Raw genomic sequence first — 23,117 nt, 5'->3', positions numbered from 1 at the left:
TTTCTTTTTGTTTTTATTTTTTTTTTACATTTTTTTATTAATTTATTCATATTACATCTCAATTGTTAGCCCTTCCCCTGTTTCCTCCCATTCCTCCCTCCCTCCCACTTCCCCCCTTCTCCCCTCCCCTATGTCTGTGATTGAGGGAGACCTCCTCCCCCTATATATGCTCTTAGAATATCGAGTCTCTTCTTGGTAACTTGCTATCCTTCCTCTGAGTGCCACCAGGCCTCCCCATCCAGGGGACATGGTCAGAAAAAGGGCTCCAGAGTTCGTGTGAGAGTCAGATCTCACTCTCCACTCAACGGTGGAGAATATCATGTTCGTCGGCTAGGTCTTGGTAGGGGTTCGAAGCTTACTGCCTATATTCTCCTTGGCTGGTGCCTTAATTTGAGGAGGACCCCAGGACCCAGATATGCCTGTCATAAAGTTCTTCTTGTAGGTTTCCAGGACCCTGTGGGTCCTACTATTTCCCCATTCTTCCATGTTACTCTCGCCTAAAGTCTCAATAGGATGTCCTCTCCTCTGACCCACTTTCTTGGTAAGTAAAGTTTTTCATGGTACATATCCCTTGGACTAGTGTTTTGATATAAGTGAGTATATACCGTTTGTCTCTTTTTGAACTCACTCATTATGATAATTTCTAGATCAATCCATTTGTCCACAAATTTTGAGAATTCCTTGTTTTTAGTAGCTGAGTAGTATTCCATAGTGTAAAGGTACCACAGTTTCTTAGTCCATTCTTCTACTGAGGGACACTTAGGCTGTTTCCATGTTCTGGCTATTATGTATAAAGCAGCTATGAACATGGTTGAGCATATGTCCCTGCTGTGTGGTAGGGCATTTTCTGGGTATATTCCATGGGAACTTTTCATCAGCAAAGAACGGCTGAAGTTTTGGGCCTGTCTCCTGATCTGAACCTCCTCCTGAACTACCCCACCCCCACTCCAATCTGGGCCCTCCTTCCACTTTGAAAAGGTTTTATGGTCCTTTAGAAAGACTATAAGATCAGACCTGGGGAGTAGGAGTGGGAGAACAGAAGGCATGCAGAGAAAAGAAAAACTGTTAGTGGGGTCAGCCTCTCTCTGACAAGATGGAAACCTAAGTCAGAGTAGGTTTCTAGGAGGATATAAGGGGTTTCTAGCTGAACCTTTAAGTAACAGGGGCCATGGAGACTGAAGAGGACACTAACTAGACAGGACTCCTAGTCGGGGGGAAAGGAACACAAGTCCACCCACGAAAATGTTGACCCCAAAATTACCGTGCCTTCAAGATGTGTAGGGATAAAGATAGAGCAGATAGAGCAGAGATTGAGGGAATGTCCAACCGATGCCTTGCCCAACCCAAGGCACACCCATGAGAGAGAGCCAACTCTGACACTATTAATGAAACTCTGCTATGTGTGCAGACAGGAGCCTAGAAGAGTTGTCCCCCAAGAGGCTCCATCCAGCAGCAGTTCAAAAACAGATGCTGAGTCTCACAGGCAAACATTGGGTGAAGTACAGGAGACTTTCAGAAAAGTGTTGGGTGCAGGGGAGAAGGAGAACAGAACCACAAGGTGACAGGAGCTCCACAATAAGACCAACAGAGCCAACTATGACCCAGAGGGCCTTGCTAAGACTGAAATACCAACCAAGGACCACGTATGGACTGGGTCTAGGCCCCCTACAAAGATGTAGACAATGGACAGCTCAGGCTTCATGTGAGTCATCTAGTAAGGGGAACATGGGCTGTCTCTGACATGGATTCTGTTGCCTGCTTTTTGATCACTACCCCCCTGGCAGGACTGCCTTGCTAGGCCACAAGGGAAGAGGATGCACTCAATCTTGATACAACTTGATGAGCTGAGGTACGTGGGTAGTGGGAGCTTTCCTTTTCTGAAGAGTATGGGAGAGGGGGTAGAGAAAGAAGTGGTCCTGAGAGAAGAGGAGGGAGGAGAATACAACCAGGATGTAAAATGAATGAATGAATGAATGAATGAATGAATGAATAAATATTTGAAAATGCTAAAAAAAAAACTCGACTCTTAAAGAGCCTTGAATTTTTAAATGAAATGATGGATGTTTGTTAGAGGATATTTAGAATTATTTATTTTTATTTTATGTGTATGAATGTTTTCACCTGCATATCTGCAGGATTTGTAATGCACTGCCTAGAGCAGAAAGTGCTCTTAACCATCAAGGCATCTCTCCAAACTTTCATAAACAAAGAAACTTTTACTCTGGTTTTGATTTGGTTTCAGTTATTTACTGATGCTTAATCCTCACCAGGAAACATAAGAGAGAGATAGCTGAGTGGAAGTGGTGCTCACTTTAGTACCAGGAGGCACAGCAGGCAGAACTCTTGAGTTTGACCAAACCTGGTTTATATAGTAAGTTTCAGGACAGCTAGGGATATACAGAGAAACCCTGTCTTGAAAAACCAAACCAAATAAACAAACAAAAGAGAAATATTTACAGGGTGGAAACTTGATGGCCTTTCGGACACAGGATAAAACCCCTGGGAAGAAGCTACCTGTGACTGACTTATGTGAAAGAGACCAGAAGAGATGCATTCTCATGACTGCCCTGCCATGCCATGCTTTCAGACCCTGTCTACACCAAATCCATCACCAGATGCAGCTCTTCAGGACCTTCAGGACTATAAGTCAAAACAAACTACTTTTCTTTAGTTTTTTTTTTTTAACTTAAATAATTTGGCTGTAGTGGTTTGAACGGAAATGATCCTTATAGGCTCAAATATTTAAACATTTGGTCTCCAGTTGGTGGAACTGTTGGGAGGTATGGCCTTGGAGCAAGTGTGCCTGCTGCCATGTTCTCTACCAAGTTGGCTGTGGACTCACCTTCTGAAACCTCAAATACCTAATAAACTCTTTGGAAAAGTTGCCTTGGTCATGGTGTTTTGTCACAGCAATAGAGAGGTAACTAAAATACTGACTTACGCATTTTGTTATAATAATGACAAGCACACCATGACAACTCTATACTCATGGCAAAAATGACTTTGACACAGAGTGTTCCAATTCCCGAGTAACACAAACCTGTATTTGAAGAAGTAACCAGGACCCCGGGATCCCCTCAGTAGCAGCCTAGTAAGTCCTCAAGTAGCTGACAGAGGCTTTGTTTGGCCAGCGCAAGATACACACAGGAGACAAGAGGAGAATTTATCAGCACCTAAGTGAAGTGTTGGTGACATTCTCACTGGTTACCTCACACACATGACAAGCTTAGGGTGTCTTGTTCGTGGCTGGCTGAGGACAGTAAACCATCATGGATGGGAATCCTGTCAAGACCACATATAGCACCCAGAAACCCCTTCGGTTTCTAATGAGCTGCCTCCTGAGCTGTGAAGCCTGTTCCTATGGGAACTCAGTGTCAGTAGAGTAGCCATAGGAAGGTAACATGAGGCAAACATGTTCTGAGTTAGACACTCTGCAAAAGAAATAAGGTGTTGCATTCTTTCTGCACATGTAAAAACTAAACTGGTAAAAGAGAAGCATACATGGTTTACTGTCAGGGATGGCTGGGACAACTAGCCATCGGTTTGCCAAACAGGTTATACTGATGTAAGCAGAAATTTCATTTGTCTGCTTACTCAGTGGTTTCCCTTTGAGTTTGATATCTTAATTCATGTTAAAAGTGACACTTTGCTTTTCTTTGCCTGCTTTAGAAAAATTGCGTATCACCTGTAAGTCAGTCAGATCTGACGTAGACTTTTCTTGGGTTCCCGGAGAAAGCTGAACTGGAGAGGTTTTTACTTGACACACTTCATGAATGCAATGGCTTTCATCTAGGATGTCCCCAAAACATGTGTAGTGAAACTTCGTGCCAAGAGTGATACTTGCAGGGTGACGGGGGAGGGGGGGGCGGATGACAAAACCTTCAGGAAGTGGAGCTTAGTAGGTCCTTAAGTCACTGGGGCCATGCTGCAGAGTGGTTCTGGTTGCTTTCTGGTTCCTGACATGTGCAGTTTGCTCCACCATTGCAGGCATGCCAACCAGAAGCCCAAATGGGATTGTCTGATCCTAGAACTTCAGCTGCCAGAACCATATATGAAAACAATCTTTTCCCTTGTAAGTTAATTCTTTCAAGATAGATAGATAGATAGATAGATAGACAGATAGATAGATAGATAGATAGATAGACAGACAGATAGATATTGTTATAGCAAAGTAAAGCTAGCACTATGTATCACAGAGTCTAATAGCATCCATTCTAAAATTTCAACACTGTTCTCAGGTGTCTATTACTAGGGATTTTGGGAGAATTTCACATTCTGGAAGGTGAAAAGGAAAGTGGTGGGCCAGAGGATGGAAGTAAAGACAGGTGGGCTTACCTCCATGTTCTGGCCACTCTTGTAAAGCTGTGGCTCTCTCAGCAACATGTCATCTGGAATGTCTTTATCCAGCACCCCAGTCACGAGTTGGGGAAGCGATGAGAAGAGCAGATTAAAGAAAATCAGATACCACTGGTCAATCATGGCGGATGCAGAAAAGCCACAGTAAAACTGGAACCAAAACAGGAGGCCCACAAACATCTGCAACAGAGAACGGGGGCATTAAGAACAGGTTATTTTTCCGGCTGTCCTTGCCAGAGACTCAGCTAACGGACCCAAGACTCCTGCAGAGAGTTTCCGTAGTTACCTGGCTCGGCTATGATTTCTCCCAAAGACAGCCCTAACTTCCAGCCTTGTTGTCGGCATGCCTCACAATCCTCCTCTAGCACAGCCTTCTGTTCTCAAGAGACCAGCAGCAGGGATTGGAAATTGCCAGGAACGGCCCAGGGAGAGATGGGACTTTGTGCCAGAGGAGCTAGAGACCATCAGTGTGAAGCAATCAAGTTGTGCCTGGAGCTTAGGATGGCTCACTTTTTAAGAGGCCTCTGGCTTCTTCCCTGGGCCCTTCCTATTTCTATCTTCCCAAATACCTACCCTACTAGGATAGCTCTCTGAGTCCATGTCCTCTTGTTTTTTTCTCTCCTCTTTCTTTCAGCTCCCTCCCCCCTCTCTTCTTCCCCCTCTCATTCTTTCGTTATCTCTTCTTTCTTTTGTGGGAGTAGGGCTAGCCTTTCATTCCTGATCCCCCCCATCTCTGCCTTACTTTTGAAAAGGAACAGTGGAAAATTGTCAAGACCATCTTTAAGAGGAAGATACCCATAAGGGAAGTGCAAGGGCAGAGGTAAGGAAGTAAGAAGCAGAGAGCTTCAGACCTGCTCAGCAGTGGTGGGATTTGGGTGGATGTCTGTCCACTTTCACAGGGTCAGAGAGTCAGTGGCTGGAGTGCCGTCTGACAGATTTTGTAAAACACTGTGGATTTGATCATAAATGTCTCCCAGAGGCCCCTGAGTTATAGTTTGTTTCCCAGTTCATAGAGTAGTAGAAGCTGAAAGAGGTGGTTCTAGTAAAAGTCAAGGCAGTGAGGGCAAGTCCTTAAACAAAACTGGTGACCTACTGCTCTGCCTCTCAGAGAACGGTGGGATGAGCAACTGTGCTCCCATCATGATAGGCTGCCTCATCGTAGACCCAGAGGAAACAGGGCCAAGTGTCTGTTCACTGAAACCTTTGATACCATGAGCTCCAATTTTTTTTTTTTAAAGAAACTTTTCTCTTATAACTTATTTATTTAAGTTATTATACTATGGTGATACTAAAACAAACACAACATATTCTCACACCCACTGTGTAATCGGGCATAGACCATATCACCCTCTATACTTATGTTCTACCCTTTCCATGCCACACCAGTGAGACCTACATGGGGCTTGGGAGTGTGTGGAGAATTGAAGGATACCTTTAAAGATTAGCTCCCTGGAATGCTGTGGCTCTCGTCAGAGGCACACTCTCCCTAGTTCAATGTCCTTATTTCCTTCATTGAGGTTCAAGCTCAAAGTACTCTTAACATTTACAGAAAACTTATGTTTGAGATATAAATAAAAACACTCGAACAGAGTATGAGTCGCAAATCCAGCCTGTTCAAACACAGATGATATTGGCCTAAGGGGGTAGGGGGCCAGGCTCCACAGGACATGTGGCAGGGTGGAGGAATGCTCACTGGGCACAGCGAGGACTGGGTCTGGGTTTTGGAGCTACAGCTCTCCATGCCTCTTGAATGAGTTGCTTTATATCTCTGGCTCTTGACTCAGCTGCTTTACCTTTCCCGGCTTTGGTCTCTTCCCTTGAAAATGCCTTCTGAGGATCAGAAGAAATGCTAGTCCATGTGGGTGGAAGCTATGACTAAACCCCCAAAGTACTGTTTAATCTATGACTTAAGTTTCCTAATACGCAACCTTCCTCCCTCCACACCAACCACTGACAGACGACAGACTTGGGCTTTTCATTGATTTTCTCCCCTGCCTTCCTCCCACAGCTCACTCTTGCTCACCCACCATCGTCGTGGGCTCAGCCTTATGAGTCATAGTAGAGCAAATGGAGTCAAAGGGAACAGGAATAAAAAATACTTAGATAATTGAGAGCCTCCCCCACCCCATAGTACCAAAGAGCTTTATTCCCACACCTCTGTTACTATGGAAACTGTTCTTCTCTGCTCTTTATTGGAAAGGCCAATTTATTCTTAAAACTAATGACTTTCTTCTGAGAGGAGTGATTACCCTTGAACTTTTCACGTGCGTGAATGCTCTGAACAAAGCTCTGCATCTTATATGAAGGAAGACAGGAGGCTCCCCCTCCCTGTGCTCTGCAACAAGCACAGGCTTAAGATGGAGGGCAGGAGAAGACTGTACCCACCTCAGGCCACCACTTTGGCCTTCTCAATTTGACAAACTTGAATTGGGAATTACAAAGGTCAACTAGCTTAACTCCTAGTTTTGGTTTTGGGGATTAAAAAAAAATTATAACTCAAAAAAGTCAAACAGACATGGTCCTCAATTTAGGATTTTTTTAAACTTTTAATGATGGTGTGAAAGCAATATGCATTCTGCAAAACTCTGAATCTTGATTTGGATCTTTGCCTGGGCTTTATTCTCTCATGAAACGCTGGATAGTGGCTCTGAGCTGAAGCTCCCAGGTGGTTACCCCATAGCAATGCTCCAGTGTGCTGTGCCACTAAGCTATGATAGTAGATGACTTAAGTGTACTAAATGTAGTTTTCATTTGTGATATTTTCAACTTCTAATGGGTTATTATCGAGACAACAAAACCCTACTATAAGGAGCAATTATACTTAGGATGCCACTACTAAGGACCTAAAGAAATGTGGCTGCATTCCATTCTAGCCTACTCCACAGGGGCCATTCACTCCTGTGTAGGGATGTGGGATCCTCTAGTTCTGAGTATCAGCCGCCTCTCCATACTAGTAATTCAATACTAGAGTCTAAAGAAAGGAAAAATGAGCTCAAAAGAAAAAAAAAAAAAAAATAGCACAACTCTTTTTGGATGTGGTCCCAGGCAGAACTTGATCTGAATTAATTTCCAAATCTACTCAATTAGCCATGTCCTGACTAGTTCCAAACATCTGTATTCATTTGTTAGAAGACAGTTTGGAAATCAGGCAAGTGAGTGGGTGGGAGAGGTTAGGAACGGAAAATGTGTCAGCCTCAAGAATGAACCATTAAGAACATAAAAAAAGAGCTGTACTCACATGAAGGTTTTCATCTGGAATAAAACAAAGACTTTTAACTTATTTTATTCCTTTTCAGAAAAGCACAAGATATTGTTGACACTGCAATTCTGGTACCTAGACAGTAAGATTTATGGGACAATCTTAGATGGTCATTTATCCCAAGTTTAGTTTGTCTCCTTGTTGGTTCACTCAGCCTTAAGCTGCCAGAGGCAGAGCCAAGAGCAGCAGTCCTGCAGCCCCTTGGGAGAGTGTCTAGAAACCTTACAAATGAGTCAGAGCTCTGTGATGATCCTGTGGGACATCCTGCAGGCCTCTGGAGTACGAGGGGACTATAATTAAACAGGAGGGCCATGTAGGAGAGATCAGGAAGAGCTCTGTATTCAAAGCTCCTGAAAAGACACAAATGTTCCCAGCACATTAGGCTGGGAGTCTTGACTTAAATGGAACTACCTATTAAGCTAGCTCGAAGAGTGTATATCTGCCCTGAGCCTAAGAGGATGTGGAAGCCCATTTCTTACTAGGTTCAAAGCCTCACTTTGAGCAAGGTACAATCTGTACAAAGCCTGGTGTATGCCTCTGAGAGACATGATTCAACATAGAGCAAGACAAAGTAAATTTCTGATTGCAAGCTTACTGAGTACTTTTTTCTTTAATCTTCCTGGCCTACAGCAGACAAATCAGTGTCCCACTGTGGACAGCCCAATGGAAGGCTCCTAAAAAACACACGCAGACAAGCTGAGAAATTGAGAACGGAATCAGATGTCAGATAGCAACACAGAGTTGGCAACTTACTATCTATTTAAGCACTTTGAAACTGCTTGCCTTGTCATTATGCCGCTTTATACAGTCACATATGAACTTTCTTGTGTTGCCTGCCTGTTTATAAGACCTTTAGTCCTTAACAATGCAGCTGTTTTCACTTTCCATGAGTTAGTCTTTAGATATTACAGGACACAAGGCCAGGCTAAGATCATATTGATATAAACCCAAAATAATGAAGCAGACCAGAAATTGTGGTGGTTTGTTGGCTTTATGAAGGTAGCGATCCTTTTAATTGAAAAACTCTAAAGACTCATGTCAAATACCTACTGTGTTTTTGTAGAAGAAATACAGCACCATGTTGGCCAGTCTGGAGTAGCACCAGTGTCCATGGACTATCAAGAGTCTCTCCAGGTATCGGAATCGTGGCACTGCAAAGTCACTTGCCATCACGGCCTTGAAAAGGAAAATAATTATCATCACTGTTGATGCCCCACTTGGCACAGAACAAAAGCAAGGCAAAGCAAAGAGGGGAGGAAAACATCCAGTTTCAAACACAGTGCTAAGGGTGGCTTTGTCGTATTAACTTCTTTAATTAAAAAGGAAAACCACTCAGTACGCACTGTTGCCCTAGGATGCTACTTTCTAGAACTATTTAATGCCTCCAATACCAAGATATACGATTAATGAGTTTAAAAGGTTCTCAATGTTCTTTTCTACTGCTGTTTCCTAACAAGGCACAAAACACAGAGAGGCATGGGGCTCCCCCCAACTTTCTCCAACTCCAACACTACTTGTTTCTCTATTCTATTCAAACCTCAAAGATGAGCTACAGCTAACTGATGGGTAACAGACAGACAGACAAACATCAAGACATCCTGGAAGCTGCATTTTTGGGCTGCTCTTCCAGGAGAATAAACAGTCTTTTTAAAAAATGACAAGGAAAAAACAATCTCTCCATGTTTGGCACTCGGGCACTTGGTTCCCAAGTATCATCCCCTCAGCTTCTGGGATCTGTCTCATTAGACATGTAAGTCAGCCTTTTGTGTTTGTGGGAACAGAATCTGCAGACTCAAAAGATGGCGGGTGTAAAACACTTGGTGAAAAACTATTTGAAATGTAGAAATTGTTCTCTTTAAACAACGCAGTATAACTACTATCTGCATAGTGTTTCCATTGCATTGGGTACAATCATCTAAGATGACTTAAAGTATATAGGTAGGTGTATGCAGGGTTTATGCAAATATAACAGTTTATGTGGGAGCCTTATTCACCTGTGGATTTTGATCTTGAAGCATCTCCCTCTGCTACTGAGGGGCAACTGTACTGTATTTTGCTTCCAGGTCTACCATCTGACTGCTGTTTAATATGAAGCCAGAAAGTGAATGTTCTCTGCACAGCCTTGCATATAGCATATAGTGAGTGGTCGGTCCACAAATGGTGATTAAATGGTGCTTAACATTATGATTTTAAAATCCCACTGAATAAACTGATTCCTAAAATCTTTAATAAGTTAAAAAAAAATGTGACTCAAACTTGCTTAAATGTTTGAAGCTGTTGTAATGCTATATCCGGAATCAGCACATTTTAAGTTAACTAGTGTGTTCAACTTCTGGAACATTCAGAACTGACACAGAGACAAATGAAAAGCACAGAAGGAACTTCCACAGGAGTCAGGATGACTACACTCCATCTTCAGAGTGGTGTTGGGTCCCAACAGTGTCATGAGGCAGCATGTACAGAGTATAGCTACTGTTGAGCAATAGTAAACAGAAATGCCTCCTGGAAAGAGCCAGAGGAGGCCATGACTCACCTTGGCTCTTAGAGTCAGAGTTTCCCAAAATATACGTGTGTTGACACAGGCAAAGATGTTTACTGCATGTGGCCTCATTAACAGAATGACAATTTATCTCAGCTTCTAGTGGCTTGGCAGAAGGTAAGCACTGGCCCATACTGAAGGCAAATCCTTCAGCTTCATCAGAGGCCAGAGACAGGTGTGAAAACTTGTGAAATGATAGGATAAGAGGCCAAGAAGGGCCATTTGGTCCTACAGGACAGCCCAATTGGTCTTTTACCTGCATGCCCTCCTGGCCTGAGATCCCCACGCCTACATCTGCCACCTGGATCATGCTGACATCATTGGCCCCATCACCTAAAAACAACACAGGCAGGAAGAATTGATTCTGAGATGCATAGAATTACAAAGACATGTTGAGCCTTTTGGGTTCCTGCTGGACTGAGTTCTATGAGAAAGATCGTGGAAAAGGCAGAAAGAGCAACTTCCTGGGAAAGCTGAGATAACTGATCCGAATTTGGCATAGTCCCACATGGAACTGCCAGTCATATCAAGCTATCCCACAAAGCAGCAAGCACTTAGCTACCATCTTATTCAGTGGGCTCTATACTGACTGGATATACACAGAAAACATCCTCAATGTGATGTCTAGCACAATAAGAAAAGCCATCATCATCTTCATCTCTGTTGCAGTGAATCAGGGCATCAGGACGGCTCAAACTCATAGTCACCATAACAATTTTCTCACTGCATGGAGCAGGTTGAGTTCTCTTCAGCATTTTATGCACATTGATTACCCCCAGTGAATTAACCACTATCTGTTTTTGTTTCTTTGAGGCATAGCAAAGAAAATTTCCATTTGCCCCATCAGCTGTTGATTGATGAATGTTAAAACAAGAAGTCAGAGACCTTGACTTCTTTGGGATGTCAAAACAAACAGCCATTACAGCTGAGACAATAGTGACCATTCCTAGAATTAGACTCAGAATAACCCAAGGCAAAGCAGACATGTCAAGCTATAAAAATAAAAGATGTAGGTATACAAAAGTCAGAGTAACTCATGATATGGTTATAATTTGTCCCTTTTATTCCTGCCTTTCCCCTAATTTGAAAAACAAACCTAGGGTTTTCACAAGTATTCTGCAACTGACCTATATCCCAAGTACTCTTTTTGCTTTTTATTTTGAGACAGCATCTCACTGAGTTTGTCATAATGGCCTGGAACTTACTATGTACTCTTAAGGCTGGCCTTAAATGCAATCCTTTTGTCTCAACCTTCTGTGTAGGTTGGATTACCTAGGTATATCTCAGGTCTGGATTAGGGTGTCTCTTCCTTGTGAGTTTATTGTTTTTTTTTTAATTGGGCTAAACTCAACAGTTAGTACTTGTTGAGTTAAAATTTTGTGAGGCAATGAACTCTCTCTACCTTCCCATAAAGCTCCATTAAAAATAAGTTATGATGCACAGTGGGGCTCTCTAAATCTAAACTGCTGGCTTTTTAAGACTGGGGCACATGGTCTGAGAAATGATATGATGTTCTAATGGGAGAGTAGCTTGTCCTTCCCTGGAGTAGATGCTACCTTCCCTCAACTTGGACCAGGGGAGGCAAGCTGAACACTCTGCTCATGCCATCTGAGCACATATCCTCATCTATCTGTGCATTCTCTTTACTGGATATTATGGCTCTCCATAACTCTTAGGGTGCTCAGATGATGGCCACTAAGGTCTCACATTTAATGCTGGCTTCTTCCTAGTGGGTTTAGTGCCTGTGGCAAAAGAGATTAATACCACAGACTGTCTTTAAATTATACTATAAATATAAGTGACTGGTGACTGACCAACTGGTAAAGATACCTTATCACTGAGCTCCTTCCCAGGGATGAATCATACTTATAATGTTATGGTAGGTACTGCCTTCCTCACCCTCACAAGGAAGTGGCTAAGCCTGTGCTGGAGACTGTAGCCAATTCAGAAATGGGAAGAGATGCTTCCCTAAGGAGGTGTTAAGTAACCTCCACCCTGTCATTGGAGAGGAATCTAGGAGGGTCCTCAGCTAAGAGCTCCTGCAAGGAAAAAATAATGTTAGATATAGTCCTTCAATGATACAAAATGGTGTTGTCTTGAAAGGGATGTATATGCTGTCTTGGATGTATTTGCTGAGATGCTTGTCTCAGAATAGTCTACAAAACTCAGCTGAGAAGAGTCACTGAGGCTTGTGGTTGGGGTAGTCTGGGTCCTTAGAACATCATAAAGCCTTAACCCCAAGATACATGTGACAACTCAAAGTCCTCGAAAAAGGCCTTTACTAAGTCAACATGTGCTAACATAGGACGTCACTGTGGCTGAACTGTGTGGTAGGTATCTAAAGTCCTGTCTCCTAAGAAGTAGTCTACACGCCAAATTGTCTTCTTACCACGCCTTGTGACTCTTTGATCTATGTTTGATGTCTAGAATACTCCACTTTACCACACTGGGTATACTACTGTAAATGGAAACAGGTGAATAAAGCTTCTCTTATTTCATAGTGTAAGATGGAAGAGGATCAGAAATTCAGGTCACATTGAGAGGGAGTGGCTAAATAAGTCAGCTGCAGGGTCAGGCCCTGAGGTATTAGCCTAAGTACTTGCCTATGGCCAGGGTCATGGCCTTGAGCTTGCTTCTGACCAGCTTTACCACCATGCTCTTCTGCAAAGGGGTCGATCGGCAGCAGAGGACAGAGCGACACTGCTTGGCAAGGAAGAGAAATTTGTCCTCCAGGCTTTTCTCAAGGGCATAGGCCAGACTTCTCCCATCAATGACAAGGCTTGGGCTGGGGCTGGAGGCAGTGGATGTGGAGGCTGGGTTGAAAGAGAATCCCACGCTCACATTGCTTTCAGTGTTCTGAGGATTGCTTCGGGAGTTTCTGGTCTGCACGTAGTGGAGGCATTGGTCCAGCAGGGCTGCACATGCTTCCTGAAATTGACATGCAATGCATTTCAGTAGAGTCATGTCACTGACCCTTGCTATCTGCCTCAACACCCCAAGCAGAAGTCCTTCTAGGGCATTTGGCTGTCGTGCATGGCTCTTTAGATTCCAGAAAATGAAGTTCAGCTGGAGAGGATAACTTCCTGCATGGGAGAGGAAGTGCTAAGCTTCCACAGGATGTGCTGGTGTGCTGAAGTTGAAATGGACAATGTTCACTTTCTTAGGTGTGGCTCCATTACTGCTATACCTGACAGTATGCAGATGCTGAAGGTTCTACAGTTCTCTGGGGCCTTTACTAAACCTTCCTGCCTTGTACTAAGCCATCAACAGTGGTGAACAAAGCACTTTCAAAGCCTTTGATTATATAGAAATTCTCCATTTCAACAAAGAAAGAAAAAAAAAGAAGTCCAATTAATGTTTTGGGTTTTTTTTTTAACTACTCGTGCCCTTCCCAAACTGGATCTGAGTTCCTGAGAGAATGAAGAGAATGAAAGGTTGGATAAGAATATACTTTGGGAACTTTGGCAGAGACCAAAAAGGCTGCTCATTTCTAGGAACAAACACATCCTGGTGAAGTTTGAAAGGCTCCTGTCTTCCTGTAGTCAGACAACCCACTGGACGAGAGCCTAGTTCCTGACAACACACTATGGACACCAAGCTGTGGCCAATCAACACTTACCGAAGACTGTTACGTTCAGAAACTAATAAATGTGAAAAGAGATTGCCAGTGGCCCTTAGGAAGACTTGGAGGTAAAAACTGGTCCCTAGACATGACCAGTGTCAGTCACAATTGGGAGACATAGAGATTTGTGACTGGAGATAGAAACCTCTGCTGGAGGAGGGCATTCTACAAACTGGGGAACACTTAAGAATAATACGGATGTAGAAATGCCTTGAGGCCCCTGTTCCTATTATAAAGCATCAGTGTAGCTAGTTCACTGTGAGATGAAGGATGCTCACCCTCCCCTGACGCAGCTATTGTACATGACCAGGTGCACAGAACATGAATTCATGAGCCCTGAAAGAAAATAATAACATTTGGCTAGGGAAAGGAGATTATCATAACAAGGAAACGAAAGAGTGGCAAATATTGCATTTTTACCCCAGAAGCCTCTGCCATGCCCCAAGGGACCAAGTTATCAAAAATGGATGCCAAAGTCCAGGAGCTCTGGAAGAAACTCTGAGCTCTGGCTGCAGGAGGAAGGAAGGGTACTCCCAATGCTCAGACCAAACATGAGGAAACTGTTTTCTTCTAGTCCCACCATGCAGATTTTGCTCTGCTGGCAGCCAATATGGTCTTCATCTAGGGATGAAGACTCAGAGGGAATGGCACCTGCCTCCTTTCATAGGTGCTGTGGTGTCAAAGCAGCAGTATTATAATTGCCTTTTTTCTCTGTCCTGCCATTGTATGCAGGTCAACAGGGAGGAAAATAGGACACAGAAAATAGTAACACACATCCTGGCCTTCTCACCAGAGGGCAGAAAAGTGGACATGGGAAACTAGAACATACTGGACAGATGGTAAAAGAAGATACTTTAGCTGGCCCTATAATGCTATTTATGAATCCATGGGTTCATTATATGCTGGGCACACACAGGCATCACCCTGAGGGGTCAGCAACACTCTAGAGAATGACACTCCAGTACAGACACCACCCTGCTTCAAACTGACCTCGAAACAGAAGTATGTACAAAGATCGACACGGGAAGCAGACAAAGGCTAAGCAAATGACTCATCCAGAAGGTGAGTCCAAATCCAACAGGGCTACCTGATCCAATCCTCCATACTCCAGAGGAATAAAAAAAAAAAGGGTGAGAGTCATAAAATAATAGATATAAGGCATATGACCAAAGCTCAGTGTCAGAAGAACCTGGAAATCTCAGCTCCTGTGGAAAAGCACAATACACAGACGGTAACCCTGACACCAGAATAATCTAGTAGGGACATTACAGAAGCCAGCATGAACAGCTTCAAGCAAGCATTAGCGTTCTGGAAATCAGTAGCAAAACAGCTTTTGAGGAAAGATTGTGAGCAATATACAGAAAGACCCTGTAGAAATGCAGATGTAATTCTAAATACATAGAATCTCTGCCCTCAAGGGGATGGACTGCAGCCCCACATTCATTAAGTGTGTGTGTGTTCACAGGATTTATTTCCAAAGAGTTCAGGATAGAAAAGAGTAGGGGTACGGGGAGCTGTATTTCTTGTAAAAGGGATACAGGGGGCAAGTACTAGGTCATTACCAACATGATGGCATGACTATATGATTTGATAAAATACTGGTACCTCACAACCTCCACACAAAATCCACAGCTTCACTGTAGTAATAACAAAACAATCGGATAAACCTAAAGATCAAATCAGTCTATAAACAAGTTTATCAGTCCTCTTCAAATTGCCAAGGACATGAAAGACAAAGATAGTTTGAGAAACTGTCACAGCCAGTGACGTTCAAGAGAGCTTTGACCAGATGTAATATGAAATCCTAAAATAGGATGGGAGAAGCCAGGTAAAACAGTGCAATGTAGCATGAGCTTTGGTTAGATCACGTCCTAATATTAGTTTGTGGTATAGCAGATGTGCTATGCTCCTGTGAGATGCTAATCAATAGAAATTAGGTATGATATAGGAATGCTCCAAAGACTTTCCCAATCATATTTGTAAAGCTAAAACCAAACTCTATATATTGAGTTTATTCTCTAAAATCCTCACTATATAGGCTTAGTAGTAAAGAGACAATAACAGATAAAAGTGAGTGGCCTTGAAACACAAACACACCATGATCCAACTGCTTGAAACAAAAGACAAAGAAAAAATCCTAAGAGCAGCCACACAGAAACAGCCATTGGTTATTAGGCAGCAAAGGTTCAAGGGCAGTTGTGACTTCATTTGGAACCATGTGTCTGGAAGCAAGTGGAATATACTCAAGAGTGCTGAAAGGAAACAACTGTCACTTCAGTCTTCAGTACAGTAAAGACATGGTTCCAGAAGGAAGGTGTAGGAAAGCAATAGCATTTTTTGTGGATCTTCCCTAAGATAATTGCTTCAGACGCAAGGTAAGTGGGGAGCCAAGGATACTCAGGAGCTCCGGTCTCCTGGCCCTTAAGACACAAGAACAGAACCATCCCATTTACCAACTGAATGGCACTGAATTTGGAGAAGACAGCAGGTAGCCCAACACAATGCAGACCAATATAGACCATTCCTTTGGTTATTGAAAAACTAAGAAAGTTCAATGAACTAACTAACATATTGTTTAACCATGTTGGAATCAAACTAGGAATCAGTAACAGAAAGGTGACAAGACAACCTCCAAATACTTGGAAATGAAACAAAACACTTTGAAATAATTCACAGACTGGAAAGGAAACATAAGAAATGTTTTGTTTTTTTTTAAAATTGTGATCTGTATGTAACTGAAAGCACACTTCAACATTGTGAGGCAAAGACAAATAGTCCTGAGTGAAACAATTATATTACTTATACTAGAAGAGAAAAACATTTGAGCACAAGGAAATAAAAACAAAACAAGCACGGGACAAAGAAGAGGATGAAAAGAAGGATGATGATGATGACAATGAAGAAGAGGAAGAGGAAGAGGAAGAAGGAGGAGGAGGAAGGAGAAGAAGAAGAAGAGGAAGAAGAAGAAGAAGAAGAAGAAGAAGAAGAAGAAGAAGAAGAAGAAGAAGAAGAAGAAGAAAGCTCAGATCATCAACAAAATGGAAAAGAAAATAAACCAACAACAACAACAAAAAAAAGAAATCAAGACAACCCCACTCTTGTTTTTGAAGAGTCAGTATAATTCATAGACTGGCATCAAAAGAAATCAAGGAACAGACACAAAACACCAATATCATAAATAAGAGAAGCAGTGTCACAAAAGACCCACAAACATCAAGATAGCAAGGAGAGACTATGAAGACGTAGCTCTTAGGGGCAGGGTCCTGAGGACTGGACAGCTGATGATCTGGCTGTGGAACTAGAAGAAAGCCTTGAACATCCATAGAGGTTTGAGCTCCCCTAGGAAGGGAGATGAGGAGCTATGCACATGGAGGAAGACTTAGGCTTCATCAAACACGCTGTGGATAGCCTGAAGAGACTTCAAGTGGAGCTCCTGGGAGAAATCAGATTCTAGGTCAGGGAGGTGCTGGGAGTAGACAACCCTTGCATACTTGAGGATTTAAGCAGATAAATGTGGCTAGACCAGTGAAGTGGTGAGAGGCAGTTCATGAAACTAGAGAAGTTCATGCTAAGTGAATCACTGCCTTGGCTCTACGTTATAGACATGTAGGATCTCATTTTTTTTTAAATCCAGTGATATGAAAAAGGTAAACTTTACATTAATAAAGACCAAATGTGGATTCTTTTGGTATTAAGAAATCCCAGATGCAACCTCTCCACCCAGGAGACATCCTTCTCCAGAGTCCAGCCTGATAAGTGTAGTCCACACCCTTCATCAAGGAAGCTTCTCTTTGCAATAAATAAAGACCTTAGCATACATAAAACCTTAGCCAATGAAAATGCAGAGGTGTAAAGCCCAGTACCAACAGATATATTTATAACACAACTCTGAAACCTAAGGCACGGGGATCATAGGGAAAAGATGGCAGAGCCATCATAAGAGCCACAGGAACATGGAATTTGCTGAGATTATTTCTCCTATACATGTCAGAAGCTACATCTATGAAGTCTTACCAACAGATAATAAGGGCAAGCTAACAGGAATGGAGGAAATCCTAGGAAGCCTCATCAGACAAAAAGAAATATAGGCAACCAAAGAATGCTGAAAGTGGAAGCATTTATTTATTTTTTCCTTTTAAAAATAATTTATTTATTATAATTTATTCATATTACATCCTGAATGTTATCTCCTTGCTTATATCTTCCTGTTCCCACTCTCCCTCCCTCTTCTGCCCTATATCCCCTCCCCTAGATCTCTGACAGGGAATCCCTCCTCCCCCACAGTTGGACCACAACATATCAGGTCTCATGTGGATAGTCTGCATCTGCTTCCTCTGTGTGCCCACATGGGCTCCCTGCCAAGGGGGAGGTAACAAATCAGGAGCACTAGAGTTCGTGTCCGAGGCAGTCCCTGCACCCCCCACAACCATGGAGAATGAGCTGTCCATTGACTAGCTATGAACAGAGGGTCTAGGTTCTTTGGATGCATTGTCCTTGGTTGGTGTAACAGTCTGTGCAGGCCTAAGTGGGAGCACTCATAATTAACAAATATTTAATTAAAAAGAGGGGCACTAAATTTGAAAGAGAACAAGGAGGAGGTATATGGGAGTGTTTGTAGGGAAGGAAGAAAAAGAAATGATATAATTATATTATAATCTCTAAATATAAAATATTTATATATTTATAAATATAAAATATTTAAAATATTAAATATTTAGTATTTGATATTAAATACTATTTATATATGTTTATAAAAAACATTTACAAGGCAATGATAAGAATGTCCCAAGTCTCAGAAATAGCACACATGCTAAGAGGGATGCAGGGGGTAAGTAGCCTTCTCACAGTGGGCACCAGAGGTGAAGGCCTTGGTGGCTTTCCAACAAAGCTCCATTTTGGAAGCCTTCAGGATTTAAAGGCCACCCTGGGACAGGACAAAGACTCTCTGGAAGCCACCTACCTGAGACTCAGCATTCAGTGTGATGACCTCCTCACCATGGTCCAGCAGTTTGCAGGCATATGCAATGTTAATGGCTGTTTCTTGTTTGTCACCTGTGAGAACCCAAATCTGCAGGCCAGCTTGTCGTAATTTAGCGATGGTTTCAGGTACTCCATCCTGAAGGCGGTCTTCAATCCCAGTGGCACCTGGTTAAACACATGACAGTTCCTGTGAGTTCATCTTCACAACTCCAAATGCCATGGACCAAACCTACCAAAGACAGGTGTGGCAGTACCAACTACCTAAGACTCTCCTGGGGCTCACCTGCCAGATGACACTAAGTGGTGAAAAGTCCCTCTGGAAGCAAGCTAAAATGATTTACCATTTCAGGACTGTGCTGGACACTGTTGACCTGACTCAGTCAAGAATTTGTAGGAGGCCGGGCGGGGTGGCGCACGCCTTAATCCCAGCACTCGGGAGGCAGAGGCACGCGGATCGCTGTGAGTTTGAGGCCAGCCTGGTCTACAAAGCAAGTCTAGGACAGCCAAGGCTACACAAAGAAACCCTGTCTCAAAAAATACCAAAAAAAAAAAAAAAAAAAAAAAAAAGAATTTGTAGGAGAAACAAATACAAGTTACCTAACATAATTATGTGCACTCATAAAGCGTACCTTGAAATCTTTCTGACTAACAAGCAGCTAACTTTACATATATTCTGAGAACACAGACCGTGGAGGGAGGAAATTACCATATGCCCAAGAGATTAAAAGCAAAGTCTTAGTAGTTACCGATCCCCTATCCCCCAGAGAGTTTCCACTCATGAAATTCAATGTTTGCTCTCAACCATGTCAGCCATTTGTTATCCAAATGGATGGTGCAGAAAGACTCATTAGTTTTTTAAAGAAACATCATCACGAATGCTTTTCCCACAAACATAGAGAATTGAAGATGTAAATTCCCCTTATTGACTTCATTACGCTTGGAAAAATATGTGACTAGTTGAACATCTCTAAGCTGAAAAAGATGAAATCTGAAATGTTCCAGAATCCTAAAACTTTTAGATCTAACATGATCCCAAATCAAAATCAAAGCACAAGGGTGGAGGAAATCATCTGAAACCACCTCCAGGCTATGCATAAGGTGTAAGGTATACAAAATGTAAGGTCACAGTCCCTGTGTATGTACTAAAAAGCACAAACACTCAAAAACCAAAACAATTCTTCTTATCCTAAGAATTGTGGGTGTAGAATAAGCAGCCTGTATCCAGGGCTAAAATGTGCCCAATCCTGCCTTCACTGTTCATCTGCACAGCACACATATCCCGCTAAGATGGTTTCTGTCTTCCTACCTCTAAGAGTGAGCTGCAGGCCATGACTTCCTAGGCTCCAGCCCTGGTTGAGGCTCCTTGCCATTCCTCCTTCAAGCTCCCTGTGCTGGGGGGAGGAGAGGGCACTGCTATGGATTGCATGTCTGTGTCCCCAGCTGCCAGCAGTGCTTTCAGATTCACAGATGGAAGTCCTGACTCCCAATGTGACAGTGTTAGGAGGCGGGGCTTTGAGGTGACTATGTTTAGATTAGGCCCATGAAGGAAAGTCCCATGATGCATGGAAGTACTAATTTGGTTCTACAGTCTTCCACGTACCCACAGTATAATACCCAGGTGTCAGGTGGCTTCTGATAGAAGGGGAAAGGACTGGAGCAGTTTCAGATGACATTTAAACAAATCAGCAAAATTCTGGGGGGAAACGAGCAGAATGCTATAGTTAAACTTTGTTTCTTGCCCAGAGAAAGCAGTTTAAGAACCCGGTATAAAAGTGACCCTTCCTGCTGAACTGTTATCTGTGGTTCTCTTAGATTATCGTAATCACCTAAATTCAACGACTTTTAGAAATAGAAATTTGACTTGGAATATTAAAGATATAATCTGCCCCTTTCATCTTTCTCAGAGATGTGTGCAGACTTGGACACTTCCTGAACTCCTCGTCCCTTGATAACGCTGTGCTGGGTAGCTCTTTTTAAAGCTTAGGTTCCATCATTTAAAACATAAAAATTTCCAAGTGATAGGCGGTACAGAGTGGTTAACAACTGGTTCTCGAGAACAAGGAAGATCTGCTGGATTTTGCCTATTTCTGTGAATTCATACAGAAGACCGAAAGGTGAGTTGATCTCACCTTCAGTGTGAGATTAAGGTTTACTGTGTGGCTGTTCTAACTTGGGGTATGTTAACACAGACATCACAAAGAAGGGAAGTGGTGGATGTCCAGCTGCCAGAGACGATCTGCAGAAAACAGAGCAGTCAGGCCATCTCAGGGCGTGTGGACACAATCACATGAGATTCATCAGCTCACCAGGGGCTGAGAGCTAGAGCCCATGCCCTACCACAGCTCGTGCTTCATGCCAGCTCCTCCTTCCACCCCGGCAGCAGCCTTTGCATGCTGGAGTTACTATTGCCTGTATGGGAGATAAGGAAACTTGGATGCAAAGACTAAAATTGTACGAGCTTCCCTGGTTAGTAAGTGTCAGGACCTGGCCTGGATAACCAAGCCGCAACTCCAAACTGAGAGGAGACAGATGGTAGGGAAAGGGCAGTGAAGCAACTTACAGCCACGAGGCCATGACCTGGGAAATGAAAGGGATTCCATGTTCTTTGCTTTACAGTGGGATCAACACCTACCACAAGAATGTACCAGGAAGCAAACTAAACTCCATCTGAGGAGTTAGCACTATCTAAAAGAAATACCCCCCTCACCACTCACCCACATCAGCCATGAAAAGAGAGCGCCTGGGAGCAAAGACATTGGGCAGGAGGTCTAGGGAAATCAGCAGGGCACGCTCCCTCTTATCACTCTAGCCATCAATAAAGAGCATTCCAGAAAAGCCCTTTCTGGGTTTTTAATGTCTGATTTTTTTTTCTTCTTCTTTTTTAAGCTGGGTTCCTCTAGGTAGCCCAGGCTACTCTCAAATTCATAGCCTCTTGCCTGTACCTCTGCATCCTGGACTTAACACGCATGCACCATCATATCTGGCTGTTTGCTTTCTGAAGACGGGGTTTCATTATGAGAGCAGCTCTAATCCAGTAGCCAAAGCAGTGACCTAATATAGGCAGAAAGGCTTTCACGGGGCTTCATTTAATTTACTAGAGACAGCATTCACTATGTCTCTCAGTTCCAAGTCCTGCAGCTTTCTGAGTAGGATGTGATCTATCAGACACAATGGACAAAGCATGTGGTGGTGCTTTGTCTAGAGCACATTATGCCATTAAATATTAACAGTAACTATTAAAAGAGATATGTATATATAGAAATATAGATTCCCAATTGTCTTGCCAGAAAATGAGGACAAGGGAGTGTGTCCTTTGTTAAATAAGAAAAGATGAACTGCCTGGAGCTTTATGGGAGCCCAGTGGAATCTGAATAACATTTCACAAAAGGGGCTGTCCTTTACTGTCACAGCCAGTTTTTCTGTGAGCAGACATCATATACACAGCAAAGAAATACTCAACTGAACTTACTCACTATTTTGAAATGTTACAACTTTGAGAAATTAAATATTCAAATAGGTACCAAAGTAATAAATACTTTCATGCCTTCCTAATGATTAATTAGATTTTATTAGATGCAAATAGAGACAAAGGAGGAAATATGAGCCGTTTTCTTTTCATCCCAAATGAATCTGAAATATTTATGAAATGCAAAACTCAGCATTTCCATGAATGTTCACATAGGCTGCCAGAGGGGCTGAAATCTTTCCAGCTATCTATTATCGAAAGGCTTGCTCCTCCTAGCCATTTTGGTTGGAGAGTATGGCACAAAGGAGTCAAGGAGACAGCCAACCTAGAGTGCTTGGCACCTATGTGGCACATGGAAAAAGCCTACAGAAAACATTCCTCTCAACCTGGGGAGAAGCTAGCTTCAAGCCAGGTGGTTCCTCACATAAGCCCAGCACAGTCCAGAGCAAGAGATGCAGCCATTTCACTACTCGCTCTAGGACCCCTGCAACCAGCACTGCCCCATACAACAGGCATCTGGAAAGTTAATTACCCAGCAGGTGCAAGTTCGTCTCCAGGCGAACTGCAGACTGGAAGAGGAGCTCCTCACGGCCGTCCACAGATGCCTCAGCTTCTATGTGGCGCTGTAGCCAGCAGGCATACTCTTCTTTGCTCAGAACCTATGGAGACACATGGTTGAGTGCTGCACTGGGTGCTGTACCTTAGGAGTCAGATGGGGGGGGGGGAGTTGGCAGTGTCTGTCTGCCCTCCTAAAGGCTCCCCTCACACACACTCATGAAGATATCCCTCACTCACCTTCATGAAGGCTCCCCTCACTCACCTCATGAAGATGCTGCTTACTCACACCCATGAAGGCTCCCCTCACTCACCCTCATGAAGGCTCCCCTTCACTCAC

The 23,117-nt window shown here is 43.0% G+C and overlaps 1 protein-coding gene across 1 annotated transcript in view; it reads right to left on the bottom strand.

The window, feature by feature from the left end:
• The window catches only part of Atp10a (ATPase phospholipid transporting 10A (putative)), a 173,853-nt gene that overhangs the window by 2,465 nt on the left and 148,271 nt on the right, over positions 1 to 23,117 (bottom strand). Inside the window, exons 12-17 of the mRNA XM_051148651.1 lie at positions 22,755 to 22,881; positions 18,737 to 18,921; positions 12,758 to 13,082; positions 10,411 to 10,487; positions 8,666 to 8,791; positions 4,336 to 4,536 (exon numbers count right to left, since the gene is read on the bottom strand). Of these exons, the coding sequence (XP_051004608.1) occupies positions 4,336 to 4,536; positions 8,666 to 8,791; positions 10,411 to 10,487; positions 12,758 to 13,082; positions 18,737 to 18,921; positions 22,755 to 22,881 (1,041 nt within the window). The remainder of the gene's footprint in view (positions 1 to 4,335; positions 4,537 to 8,665; positions 8,792 to 10,410; positions 10,488 to 12,757; positions 13,083 to 18,736; positions 18,922 to 22,754; positions 22,882 to 23,117) is intronic.

The sequence above is a fragment of the Acomys russatus genome, chromosome 7, assembly GCF_903995435.1.
Source record: "Acomys russatus chromosome 7, mAcoRus1.1, whole genome shotgun sequence".
Taxonomy (NCBI): domain Eukaryota; kingdom Metazoa; phylum Chordata; class Mammalia; order Rodentia; family Muridae; genus Acomys; species Acomys russatus.
This window is presented reverse-complemented; position numbering and strand designations above follow the sequence as displayed.